At 38.5% G+C, this 14,622-nt stretch overlaps 1 protein-coding gene across 1 annotated transcript in view; it reads left to right on the forward strand.

Annotated features, from left to right (window-relative positions):
• Nucleotides 1-14,622, forward strand: part of SH2D4A (SH2 domain containing 4A) — an 886,351-nt gene that overhangs the window by 793,561 nt on the left and 78,168 nt on the right. Inside the window, exon 7 of the mRNA XM_044059754.1 lies at nucleotides 1,770-1,900. Coding sequence (XP_043915689.1) covers nucleotides 1,770-1,900 — 131 coding nt within the window. The remainder of the gene's footprint in view (nucleotides 1-1,769; nucleotides 1,901-14,622) is intronic.

Below are 14,622 nucleotides of genomic sequence, written 5' to 3' on the forward strand. Positions count from 1 at the left end.
TGGGCTGATAGCCTAGTACCTACCTATGAACCTAAGTAACAGGATACTTTTAGCAAATGTTTGGTGGTTGGTGTGTTTGTGTGCAAATGTTTGCTTTTTTAGGGTTAGGGTCATGTTAGGGAATAGTTTGTGTGTGTGTGTGTGTGTGTGTGTGTGTGTGTGTGTGTGTGTGTGTGTGTGTGTGTGTGTGTGTGTGTGTGTGTGTGTATACTGTGTCCCTAGATTAGTGGTACTCTTAGGGAAATGTTTTTTTCTTAAGGTAATGCACATGGTTAGAGTTGGCAGGAGCAACATTACAATTAGGATTAGCACAGAAATAAGTTGGTGCAGGGATAAAGCCCCCCCCCCCCCGGGTACCACCTTACTCATGAGTGCTAACCCTAACACTATCCTTGATCCTAAGCCTGACCCTTCCTCAGCCTTAACCTTGTACATTACCTGAAGAAAATTACTTTTCCTAATCACCAATCAGACAAAGGTCTCCTAGTGGTATTATTTTTTTTTTCAGTCAGTGAATATTCAATAATGTGAGTGTTTGGTTACTGTTTTTTTTTCTACCTGTAGTTAACTTTGAAAGTGTTCACTCATTCTGCAAGTTGAGATATTTAACTGTATTCATATATGATTATTAGCAGTAAACCCTGTAAAATATGCTTTTAGTTGACAGTGTTATTCTTGTGTTTTTTTTTCATCAAAAGCACTCATGCTTTAGTATTAGAAATGCCTAAGAGAGGAACATTGAGTGATCCTTTTTGTGTGCACTACGGCTGTGTGGCAGTATGTGGGTTTTGTCCTAATGCTGAGTTTTTTTGATATACCAAAAGTTTCAGCAATATGTACATGAGGGCGTATGTGAGAATTTAGTGCTAGAGTTATGTCTAAGAAAGGGAGCAGATTAAATGTTTTGTGTGTCTGTGTTTCTTAAAGGATGTGACTGTGCAAGGATTTCTGGGTTAGGGTTAGAGTGCGGGTTAGGTTTAGTGTCTTGTGTGTGTGTGTGTGTGTGTGTGTGTGTGTGTGTGTGTGTGTGTGTGTGTGTGTGTGTGTTTGCGTCTATGTGTGCACATTTTGTGTAGTGGTACCATAGGGAAAAGGTCTTTGGTAAGTTAATGTGTAGGGTTGAAGTTAGTGGCAGCAACAGGGTTAAGCCCCACCCTGTTCATCCTTACTCATGGGTGCTAACCAGTATTGCCACTGCCCCTGACCGTGATTAGTGGATAGATAGATAGATAGATAGATAGATAGATAGATAGATAGATAGATAGATAGACAGGCATTTGTTTGTGTGTGTGTGTGTGTGTGTGTGTGTGTGTGTGTGTGTGTGTGTGTGTGCGCACGCGTATGTGTATGTCAAACTCCAGAGAGAGAGGCAGGCAGAGACAGGGGCAAGACAAAATATGTGTTGTTATGTGTAGTGGATGGGATTTGTACTCAAGCAGCTCAGTATAGTCACATTTATTTATTTACTGCCTTTCTAACATTTTAAGCCATACTACAAATACTGTAAATTCAGGTTCCAGGCATGTCAGATAATCGATAATACTAAACAAAACAAAAGATAAAGGAGTAACTAATTAAACTGGGTTATAATAACATTTTCTCGAGTTAAAAAGGTTATCCAGGAATTCCTTATGTTTGCATTAACTGGTTTACTTGCATCTTTCTCTTTGATTTTTTTATAAACTAGTAAAACCTTCCTTCTGGGGGTGGTGCAGATGAGCTATGATATGTCATCTCATTTAGTGACTGTCTTTTCTGCTTCTTTAAAGGAAAATGGGGATAAAGAGGACCACATCGAAATCAACCAAAGAAGAAATTGTCCGCTGGTTCAGAGATGATCAGCTGCTCCTTCATGCTGGGTATGAAAAAAGCACAAACAGCATTGCACCTTGGTTTCATGGTAGGTAGATACGTCATACAGCATTCTGAATTATGTATATGTGGACTCACGACAAGCCTCATAAAGGCTGGCAGTACAACCAATACAGCCAAAATGTTTACTGACAAAGCTAAATAGTAATCAGACACAGGCAACAGCCCTGGGGTATTGAGAGTCCTTAACCCATACATTGATTATCACAAACATAGTTCAACCTTACCTTTTCCCAACTGAAGATAAGATGTTAGCAGCTGGACTATAAAATAAAAACTACATTAACAGTGATTAATTATTCTGGTGTTCCTGTACAAGCAAACAACCTCTTTAAAAGTTTATATTATTTATAACTTTTAGTATAGTTGTTTATTGAATTGTATTTGAGTATTATCTCTTCTTTTGTTGTAGTAGCCACTTTTCAGGAGAAACCTGACATGGTATTTATACTACTAGGGGAAAGTTAATCAGGTTATCAGGGAACTTCCCCTATTCTTTTTGATACGTGCTGTGGGATTTTTTACATTCATTGGAGCTGCCAGCAACTAAAGCAGATGGGACCTAAGTTCAACATCTCATCCAAAGGATGGCACACCCAGGAGTACAGTTAGGAGTGAGAGTGGAAGTTACAGCACAAAAGGAAAACCCCTGACACTAACACTGACATGAAATCATTGCTGATTTTGGTATATTTCAAAGTCAATGGACAGTGCACCCAAGAAAGCATGGCTTTATATCCGAAAGGTTATGCTAGACTCATCTAATTGTTATTCAGTTTGTAAACCGGGAAGTATAGATTTCAGCAGGATACTTGACACAAAATCACACAAAAATGATTAACTTAGTTAGACAGTCTTGCAGTAGTTTATAGAGTGGTACCCTGGATATAACACTAGCAAGAAAAGTAAAAATGGAGGGTGACAGTAATTAAAGTCTATTCACAAGAAAGGATGGTTTCAGGGTGGTTGCCACAGAGTTCAGTACTGGGACTGGCCCTCATCTTTGTCTGTATACATGAGAGACTGAAATAGTGTTAGAATGAAAAGTATGCCTACATACTAATGGTATGATACACAGTGGGCCTGATTCACAAGAAAGAGGCATAAAACACATAAAAGGACTGAGACAATAACATATTAACATTCAGCCATTTATTTTTCAATATCCACTTTATCCTGTTCATGATCACATTGGAGCTGAGGCCCATTCTGGAAATCAACAGGCATAAAGAATGGAGCCATACCTAGATAGGATGCCAGTCCTTTGGTGAACTCACACACACACACACACACACACACACACACACACACACACACACACACACACACACACAATGGGGTGGGACTGAAAACTCCAGTAAAAACTCATGCAAGTACCCTCAGCTATCTGCAATAGCTTATCAGACTATATAATCTCTGATTTTTGTTTTTTAAAACTCCTTCGTCCACTGTTATAGAGTCACTTAAGCAATAAAGTTTGTCTTTTCTGTGATAAAAAACTGATATACCTTTACATTAATTTTCTAAACATCTGCTAGGTAAGTTGTTCTTTTTAATCTCTTCGATGCCTCTCCTTGAGATATTCCATATTTACATTTTTGTACAATCTTATTAGTTAGTTGGGGTTTTTTTGTATTTATCCCATTCAAGCTCATCTTTCTAGGGTCAGCACTGAAAGTTGGCTCTGACTAATCTGACTTTCCCAGTTAACAAAACTAGCAAATAAATGCATAAATGAATCCTAAATCCCTGCTTGAAAATGTAAATCAGAGTAATGCACAGACTCTGAGTTCAATAATAAAAGATTTCATGAGTCACAAACATCATGCATAAAACAATTTGTGTTTTCTGAATAACCTACATTCAGTTTAGCTGTTAAGTCACAGACAGAAAGTTCTTCCAGATTCCGATAGACAGCAGACTTTCAATGCATTACATGAGGCAGTTGCTTTCCTGGAGAAGTTCTCCATGCTCATCAACGCAGTACTTGCTGCAGCCATGGAAAGCAGCATGACAATGTATAGGAAAGAAAAGTAAACATTAATTCCAGTGTGTAGCATCTCATACAAGGTCTGACTAGTGACCTATAAAACTTGAATAATGTAAAGCATCTGACAGCAGTGCTGCTGGGCTTGGTCAGCTCTGACCACTTATCTTAGTGGTTAAAGTCACGATGCAGTGCCTTCGGTCATACTTTGGTATCAAAGAAGGCAGATATGCTGCACTGATAGAAAACAAACCATTAAAATCATGACTCACTGAAATTCATATTGCACACACATGCAAACAACAGCATTACAGTTTGGCCTGTTTGAACTTCAAGACATCCTGCAGTTCCTAAGACCTGAAGGACGGGGCTTACTGTAAGGATACTTTAATTCAGAAAGTTGCTACCCATATAGTAGAGGCATCAGCAGCCTTTTGCAATAAATATTCCAATGCTGTTGCTTAGCAGGGATGCTATGACTTCTGTCACATGATGCTGGTTGTGCTGCTGTTGCTGCTGCTGAGTGACCTGCCATGACTGATGGCAACAATGTCACACCTCACACACTGCTGCTGTTACACTGTATTAGTATAAAATGGCCAAACACACTGCATTACTGGCACAATATAGGGTTAAGATACCAGCTGAAAAGGTATGCCATACACACATGCTACCACTTGTTACTGCATCAAATGTCAAAGCTTATATGGAAGGCATTGTAAGCTTCTTGCCTTATGAGGAATATGTGCAAGTCTATAAAAAAATGCCAGTGAGATTTCCTTAAGTCAAATTGTCAGAGAGATCCTCCATTGTTCATCTGTTAAAACATACTAAGAGAGAATTTTTATGCCAGTTACATGGCTACAATAATTGCAGAAGGACAAGTCTTTCCAAAAGTAATGTGGATTGGGATGACATTCTTCAAAATCTGCCTGCCGCAATTCAAGAATGCATGTCCCATTAACTGTGTAATGGATCAGACCAACTAGAAGATGCCATGTTAGCAGTGAAGAGGATGATGGCAGTGAAGATAAGGCATGAAGACTTTGCTGTTACTAGATCACACCGCAGCACCTTCATGGATATATATCATAATCTGGAGGTATACTTTAATGAAGTACTAACTTCTTCAGATTTGGATCTGAAGAAGTTGATACTTATAACGAAAGCTCATCCAAAATTAAAAACTGAGAGGTGCTGTACTCCCTGGCTAGCTTGTTTCTTATTTTTCAGTAAACTGGATATATAACTAGATTGCTTATGTAATGCTATTCAGCAGTTTTACAGACCTGTACACTCTGTTTTGAGCATAGTAACTGTTCCCTACTTTGCTTTAATTACTAAAGCTTTGAAAATGCATTTCTAAACTGTAAAGTTCTCCACTTTTTTGTTACTAAATAGCATTGTGTACTGTTAACTGTCAGTCAGCAGTAATCGCAATGATCATTACCATAAACTAAGCAAACATGTCCGCTTAGGGACTCCAGTCTTTTGTCTTCACAGCAGAAACCTCTGTATGTGTAGTTTAAAAAAAGGCTGTATAAAGTTGTAAATCATTGTCTACTTCAACTGCAGAGACTGGCGGGAAGCTAATGACTATGACCGAGATGGCCCAGGTCCTATTAATAGTCCCAGCACTGGAGAAGTCAACCAGAGAGAAAGAGAAAGATGGGAGTAAGCAGGCTAAAAGGACGGGTTGTCCATCTCAGGGGAAAGACTGAGTTGTCTGTCTCATGAGAAGGAGTTGGTCAAGTCTCAGCACATGACTGCTATCTGGGGAAAGGTACAGTACTATGCTCCAGTGCACAGAGACCAAAGGGTATGAGTCTGACCAAGGAGGGGATGCAGTCCAGCTGACCATTATTCATATGCGGAAGTATGAACTCACCAATAGTTCAGCATAATCATGCATTGTCCTTTCCTGCTTGTCAATGCAGGGAGGACCATTACAAATATAAGGACAACTGCTAACCTCCTTCAGAATTATTTCTGCTGTCCCTGCAACACAGCCACAACCATCCTCCCTCCCCTCTGGCATGTTATTATGCTGGGAGTTGGAAGGGACAAATTAGCCAAATGGGAATATGTCTAGATGGTCAGTTTGGAATTCAGGCCAAAATGAAAAAGATATTGAAAAATCATCAGAAAAGGTAGCAAGCATTGAACAAGCAATCTGGCAGATAGAACAAAGGATTAAGGCTCTGAGCTGTTACCAGCTGTTTCCTGCAGTACTAGGTAACAGAGCCATATTCAGCAGTAGGTGACCTTGGCAGTTGCCTAGGGCCTGCAGGCCAGGGGGGCTTCCACAACATTTAATTTAAACAAATGAAAAAAAAACAACTTGCATTTCTTCTTTAAGGATACACTCTGCTTGCATCTTTAGTAGCCTATGTGCATTTATACATTTAAACGAGCACATGAAGATGGACAACTGAGTGAGCCATTGTGTGTGTGTGTGTGTGTGTGGAATATGAAGAAGGCAATTTTGTGTGTGTGTGTGTGTGTGTGTGTGTGTGTGTGTGTGTGTGTGTGTGTGTGTGTGTGTGTGTGTGTGTGTGTGTGTGTGTGTGTGTGTGGAATATGGAGAACTGAGCAAGCCATTCTGTGTGGAACATGGAGAACTGAGCAAACCATTGTGTGTGGAACATGGAGAACTGAGTGAGCCAGTATATGTGTGTGTGTGGGTGTGTGTGTGCGTGTGTGTGTGTGTGTGTGTGTGTGTGTGTGTGTGTGTGTGTGTGTGTGTGTGTGTGTGTGTGTGTGTGTGTGTGTGTGTGTGTGTATAAAATGCCCCAGTTAAGAATGGCAAGCTCAAACCCTGTACCTTGATTACAGGAGCCTGAATCCCCTGTAAGTAACAGACTGTCATCAGGGGGTGCATTTTCAAGGAATTTTGAGTTTCAAGGGAGTAGAAGTTTACTGCTGCAAATGCTAAGTGTGTTTTCAATGTGTAACTGTTTTGTTTAGCAAATGTCTATAATTAGTGTTTGTGTGTTTGTGCTGCCAAATTTGAAAGCAGTGTCAGTGGCACTTGTGGTTTGTACTTCCAATTCATGTAGACAGAGTGCTGATACTGTGGTGCCCTTTAAGGGGGGATGGGGGTGCTGCACTCCTGAATGTGTTTGGATGAGATGCTTAGTAACTATGGTTCATAGGTTGGTACTAGGTTATTGGCCCTAGGGCCTATACAAGCCTAGCCATAACAATTCCCTGGATATTTCTTCCCACAATATTTACTTCTCTGGACCCCTGTCTAGCAGAGCGACTGACATGATCCCCGGTGTGAATTTCCTATCTCCCATCCAATCATCAAGGTTCTTTTTGAAGATGGCCAATGAGGCGCTCTGCTTGACATGTATAGGCAGTCTATTCCAGAGTATGGGGAGTCTCTGGGTCAGGAACCTATCCCTCCAGGCTGTTTTGTTCATTGTGATGATAAAGTTTAGATCCCTGAAGCGTGTGGCTCTGAGGGATTGGGATTTCTTTAAGTGGAGCATGTCCAACAGCTCAGGGTTTGACATGGCCTTGTATGTTAAGCAGAGATCACCTCTGAGTAGACGATATGCCACAGAGTATAGCTGGAGTTTTTTTAGACGGTCAGCATATGGCATCTGCTTTAGGCCTGTGATTCTTTTAGTGAGGTATTTCTGTGGCCTTTCTATCTGTTTCAGATGTCTTGTGAGGTACATACCAAATGTGGCATTATACTCTATAATGGGTCTAATGAGGGATGAATACCATGGGACAATGACCTCCTTTTTTCTGGATGAAAAGCCCTTAGTGATGAGGTGTGCCACATAGAAGGATTTCCTGACTGTTGTGGCGATGTGGTTATCGAAAGTGAGACCACTGTCCACCTGTGTCCCTAAGTCTCTCATCACACTTTCAATGTTTATTGTACTGCCACCTATGTGGTAATTCATGGGTACATGTTTTTTTTCAATGGGGATAACTATACATGTCTTGGCATTAAGCTTGAGCCCATGGCTCTGGCACCAGGCATCTGTTTCTGTAAGGCCCTTTTGTTGAATATCCACATGATTTGAGCATTCAATAATGGCTCCCTGTTTGCAGTCATCTGCAAACTTTGTTAGCCAGAGTCCCTTAGTGTTGTCAGTTTGACAATCATTCCCTAATGCAATATTATCAGCTTATCATTTTTTTTGTTTAAAGGTAATATGGGCAATTTATTCTTCAAGGCTAGCAGGCGCTGAGCTTGTACATGATAAATTGAAATGTAAAGTTGTTTGCCAGCAGCAACCTGTTCATTAGTTATACATCTCAGATCACTTTCTTCTGCAGAGATAGTGCATATTTATTGATATTGGTGGATTGTAATGACAGAAGTTTGAATGGCCTTTTATGGTTGAAATTTTCTGAAATGGATAGTTTTGCCTGTATTGGTTCATCTGTTTTATTTCATTGCTTACTGGAAATATTAAAAATGCATATGTAAAACAAATTCTAACAAGTAGTGCTGTATTATACAAGGAGTATAATTTAATGCAATCAGAAAGTTGAATCAAAGAGTACATACATGTCAGCATGGTCCTAAACAAATGTGGAAGGAACGTATGGTATGAAAGCAGCCAAAAGGTAAAGTTAGCCCTCCACTGGTCAGCTGCATTTTCTTTGAATGTGGGTTTCAGTGGTGTTTCAATGAATGTGAGTTTCAAGGGCAGAGCAATTCACTGTTAATGCTAAGTCTGCTTTCATTGTGAGACTGTATTGTTTTTTTTTAGCAAATGACTATCAGTGTTTGTGCTATAAAATCTGAAATAACAGTTTTAAATGAAATCCAAATATCTCTAATCCTTGTAGAAGTAAATAGGAAAATAATATGTACACTGACAGTTTTAAACAGTGTTTATAGTAATGGGGAGAAAGATCCAAGTAATGGGATATTGGAATGGCTGGGGGGGGGGTGGAGGTGCTGTTGCAGAGATCCCTGATCCATTACCCTGCCTAAGGCCCCATTTGACCACAGTCCATCTCTGCAAGGTAAATAACTTGTTTTCTTACCACCTCTATTTTCCTAACCTTGACTCTAAGCAAGTAATGTAACCATGCAGTGCACCCAGGTCAACTCTGGAAATGGATACCTTTGTCCATTGAGCATACCTGATCAATGAATAACAAACAAAAAAAAAAAATCATTGACGATTTGTACTTGATGATGGAAAATCAATGTATTGATTTTGGCCATTTCAGATTTACTGCATCAATTGCTGCTACTTTCTTGCAAGACAGCATAGCATGGTGTGTGCTGTTAAAAAAATGTTTACACAGGGGCTCCATTTGACTGATAAAACAATTTAATGCTTAATTTAATGTAAGATTGTGTTAGAGAATTGTTACTTTCAGAGGCTTTAACTTTTATCTAAAAGCATTGGAAGGGATACTTCTTTCTACAAACATTTAAGGCTGTTCCACCCTATAAAATAGCTTCAGCATGTATATCTAAAGAAGATCTATTGTGAACATGAAAAGTGATAAATAAGCAATGTGCCGGAGTCCAGTATGTGCATCATGTAAATTGCTGTAGTTAAAATAAATTATTGTTTGCTGTCCTGTACTTTTCCTCTGTGAGATGGTTAATCGTGCAGACCCCAGTTTAAAAAAAAAAAAGCTTGATTCAGAAAGGAGTGGTGTGAAGGAAAAAGGAGACATTGTAGATGTTCTCACAACACATGAATGTGTGTATTGTGTGTGAGAGACTGAATGAGGTGATTCATATGCGAACATGATGCAACTGCCACCACTGTTAACTAATGCAGGAAAATGCTAATACGCACTTGCAGTGGTTAACAGTGATTCCGAGACATGCAAATGAGTAGATAATAAAGTCTTTCCTTGTCATAGCTAATCTGTCTTTGAATCACAAAATACTGCATCCTGAAATCAGAGCCTTTATACCTTAGCCCTTAACATGAGCAGTGTTTTTTCCCTGAATCTCCATGTATATCATATATATCAGTTTTAATAAGTCACGTACATGGAATGATGATTTATCAACTTAAAAGTTACCTTCATTCTAAAGTTAAAACATATATTCACATTCTGTAGCCATTTATAAATGTATTATATTCAATGTATTTTCATTTTATTATAGTGCTCAACAGTTTATTGAAATGCATACACAAAAATAAGAGCAAAATCAATTAATAAAAACACCAGAACACTATAATACATTAATGTCAATAAACTATAAAGCTAAACTCTACAAGGTCTGTGTAGATTACATCAGTTAATGTAAGTATGTAAAACATAAAACCTGAGGTGCAAGGATTACACTGTCAGTTTTACACTGCAAACAGTTGAATGAAGTCTTTGAGTGCCTCTGATATCTCATTATATTGCATGGTACAGTAGCTCTCAGTTTGGTGTGTCTAAATAGTCTGGAAAACTCAGTAGCCACAGGAGAGAAGTAATCTGTTGGTGAGTATCTGAAGTTTGATTAAAAAATTAAATCTTCTAGGGGAAATCTTATTTGGGAGCTTACATTTAGATACAAACTAGGATTTGAAACCAGAAAAATGGTGTAATTGTAGAAACTCAAAAAAACACAGAACAGAGGCCCAAATCCACAGATGGTAGCAAAATACTTTATTCACAGGCAGGATAAGCACTTTGGTCTTGTATACAAGACTTCATCAGATGCCTCCATATTACATTTCTTAACCATTTATACCTTATTCCATTAAGTCTAGTTAAAATTTAAAGACACACAATGCCTTTTAATAAAACTAGGATTTGTTCATGTGTGCACTGTGAATAATCACTTTTCATTTAATTCATGCAAGATTATTCAACCCCAAAGCTTCTAAATCCTTGTGAGGTCATTAGACAAAACAGTGATAGTCCTAAGGTTGCACAACTTTTTTTCTGCAGGAACACACACACGTGTACACACACACACACACACACACACACACACACACACACACACACACACACACACACACACACACACACACACACTATACACACACACATACACATGTATATATATATATATATATATATATATATATATATATCAACTCTCAAATTACACAGATTCAGAGAAAAAGTGGAGGGGTAGTGAGAAAACAAAGTGGTCACCTTCTCACTCATCTCTGGGTCTAGCTGCCATGACAGGATGCCAGTGATCTTTTAGATTCAGTGTTCTGAGTGTAGATCACCTCTCCAGCAACAAACAGTAGGTCTCCCTTTGTTCACTGTCACCCCATGGTCTAACCATATCTTTTTCGTTTACCTGTGTTAGGGCATCTCACCGAACTATGAGTCACACTTCAGAATTTACTTGTTCCTGTGAAACTTTTCAAGAGGGTATAGTATTCTTCATGTTTAAACAAAAGGGCATTCTCATGAAGGCAGGGAGTTGCAGGGAGGTTTAGCAAAGATCTTACCTTCGAGGCAAGCATCCTTCCACTTCTTCTGTTATAATGTTGTAGAGCTTCATGGAGGTTGCCATGAGCATAGTCAGTATATGTCACTAATTCAGCACTCAGTACAAGTGAGATGATTTTAGTTGGAAAGACAATGGACAAATCTTATCAGATGCAACTATAATATCTCTGAGGGGGAGGCACCCACACTTATAAGTACCCTTAGCAAGGAGTGGAGAACAGCTAAACAGAAGAAATTTCCAGACTCCGAAAGCTATAGATAAATCTTGTCTTTAAAATGTGTAAAGGCTCCAAAAGTGTCACTTCTGTTCACTTTTTGCACTAAATTAGAGCCTGTGGGGAAACCTTTGTACACCCATTTGCCTCTTTCTGTTAATCTCTTCAGTGTATATCTTGAGATAATTTCAAAATGGGATAGAAATGTCACATACATCAGAGCGCTAAATTCTTCCTGCAGGTTGCCAATGCTGCTTGTTTGGATGTTTGGATGTTACTACATATAGATATGTGTGGGGAGACTTGAGTGATTCAGTTGAATTACAGAATGTGGTATACTGTCCAGTAAGGCTAGTTCATGTCTTCCTCATAAAGTCTTCTTTTCTCAGAATGTGTTCAGAACTGTATGCAGAGTGCAACCTTTGCCACATACCTTTCTACTTCCACGTCTGAATTCATAATAATTTTATTTTCACCTTATTTTGTTTTGTGATAAATAACATATTTGTATGAACTGTTAGCTTTTTGATTTTCTTGAGCCAGTAGTAAGCAGGAAGCACAAGAACAAGATATAGAAGAGTTTGGGGCAGAGTAATGCTTTTGGGGTAATTCTTTTGGTATGTGCATGGATCATAAGGAATCCTAATGGGGTATGAGGTTCACCTCTACAATACAGTGAACAGGTGAGTCAAAAAAGATGCATAATTACTTGGTGAACTTACATACCAGCCAGTCGGGAGTGTGGTGAAGTCATTCTAGGATTCCTTAGTAGCCAAATTCAAAGAAAGTAGCTCTCTTTTTAACAGGCTAGCGTATGGGCCTGAGCTAAAAAGAAGGTCATCCTAAAGGTTAATTACAGTCAGGATGTCCAATGCTAGATTCTCTGAAACAATTAGACAGCCATCTAAAAAAAGGAACAATTTTTATTCCCTCCTGCAGTTATCAGCCAAGCATTGTGGCATGGGTGTGTATCAACCTATGCAGAAAATCTATAACAAGAAGATAAAAGGGGGAGTAGCCTCATCTAGTAGCTCTCAGTTTGGGAAAGGGAGCTGAAACTTCTGATTTTGTCAGCTAAGTAGCATGAGAGGGGTTTTGCCAGCATTGTATCACTGTAATAAATAATGGCAGGTGTCCCTAGGCCTTCCTTCAGAATTTTGCAGACATAATTTCACCATACAAAATTGAAATATTTTTCTGTGTCTATAAACATGGTTCTTGCTGGAGATAGTAGGTATTTGTCCTGTATATCAACTTTGTCAAGGACCCTTTAGTTACCATGAACTATGCATTCTTGTATTACATAGGGATTTATTTGTTTTTATGTGTTTTTGCCTTTGGTATTGCATATCAGTATCATACAAAAGATTTGACAAACTCTATTTGGAATGGTTCACATTCTTCATTTTCAAAAACACTGACATTTGTATTTTAAGCAATTTCGTATTTAATCATTGGTGTATGTTCACTGGCTAGGTATTAGCAAAGTGCATACCTTTCGGCTGTCCAGATTTTCACAGAATCTCAAGATTTTTGCTTCATATTTTTGTTCTCTTGAGCAGCTCTCAACCAATCGGGAACTCATTTCAACAGAATCAGGGACAAAGCCAGAAAAAAACAGGGACAATCAGGGACAATTTTAAAATATTACTGCTATTCACTTGAGACATTCACAAAATCATAACATATGAATTAATGTACATTTTCTGAAGTAAAGGAAGTCTACAACACTTAATTATTGTCATTATTCATTAAGTGAAATTCACCAGCTTTCCTCCAAAAGTCATCATTTTAGGAGGGATTAAGAGGGACAGAGCTAAAATTTGAGTCAAAATCAGGGACAGTTGAGAGATACATAAAAGTTTTGGTTTTCTGGCAAATCATTGAGGGTTGAAGTTAGAAAATAATGGCAAACATTTGAGTTTCAGACTTCACACCCTTCAGAAAACACATGATATTGTAAAACATGTTATTCTATCAACTTTTTAAGTTTATAAAAGCAATGTTAAAAAAAATGTCCCTATTTTAGGTTCTTTGTCACCCTATTATGTGTACAGATTTCTTGTGTTAAAAGGTTGAGAGGTATGGCAACGTGCCTGAAATGTTTCTTATAAGGTGTCCTGTTTTGGGGAATGGCTCACATTGGTAAAGTCTGTATAACTGAGAATGAAGATGCTCATAGCATTAATCTGTTTTCTGCTCAGCATAATTGGAGTATGCTGAATCATTTTTTGTATTTCTATTAGTGATATAACTCTTTGCACAGCTTATCAAGAACATAATAAATAACCTACAGAATAACAACTAATTGCCATTACAACCAAGACCTTGTTGCCTGTGGATGACTGCTTGATCTTAACTAGTAACCTCTCCCACAATCTCCAAGAGTTTGATAATTTGTTAGAAGCTTTCCATAGTTGGTCCAGTTTAAGAATCAATATGAATACAACTTTGCCCTTGACAATAAATCAAGGTGCCCTAGAATATAGACATAATACTCAAGAATTATTGTTTAAGCATAGTGCATCTCCATAGATATATTGTTATGTCCCAATATGTAGATCATCTGTTACAAACAAATTTAAACAAACTTTGTCATGATATGAATATTAAGGTTCATAGATGGAAAATATTACAGTGTTCATGCTATGGGAGGGTAGAAGCAGTTAAAATGATAGCTCTATCAAAAAATCATACGTCTTAGGATGTACCAATGCCTCATAAACAGCTGTGGTTGGCCAAGATTCAGAAGCTCATCATCCAATGTGCACTGGATGTAGGATGTACCAATGCCTCATAAACAGCTGTGGCTGGCCAAGATTCAGAAGCTTATCATCCAATGTGCACTGGATGTAGGATGTACCAATGCCTCATAAACAGCTGTGGTTGGCCAAGATTCAGAAGCTCATCATCCAATGTGCATTGGATGGGAAGAGGAAAGAGCTGCTTGACAAGGCACGGATGGCTTCCCTGAAGGTTGGCAATCTAGGATTTCCAATTTAGAAACATATTCTACATCTTTTATGTTACAGAAGATCCTTGCAACCCAAGACCATCTTTAAAGAATTTAAGCAGTGTTTGAAACAAAAGTATTAGGAAGCACTTCCCCCAGCATATTAGTTTGGTACAGGAGAT

This window comes from Protopterus annectens, chromosome 17.part0 (genome assembly GCF_019279795.1).
Source record: "Protopterus annectens isolate FY-2018-M chromosome 17.part0, PAN1.0, whole genome shotgun sequence".
NCBI lineage: Eukaryota > Metazoa > Chordata > Ceratodontiformes > Protopteridae > Protopterus > Protopterus annectens.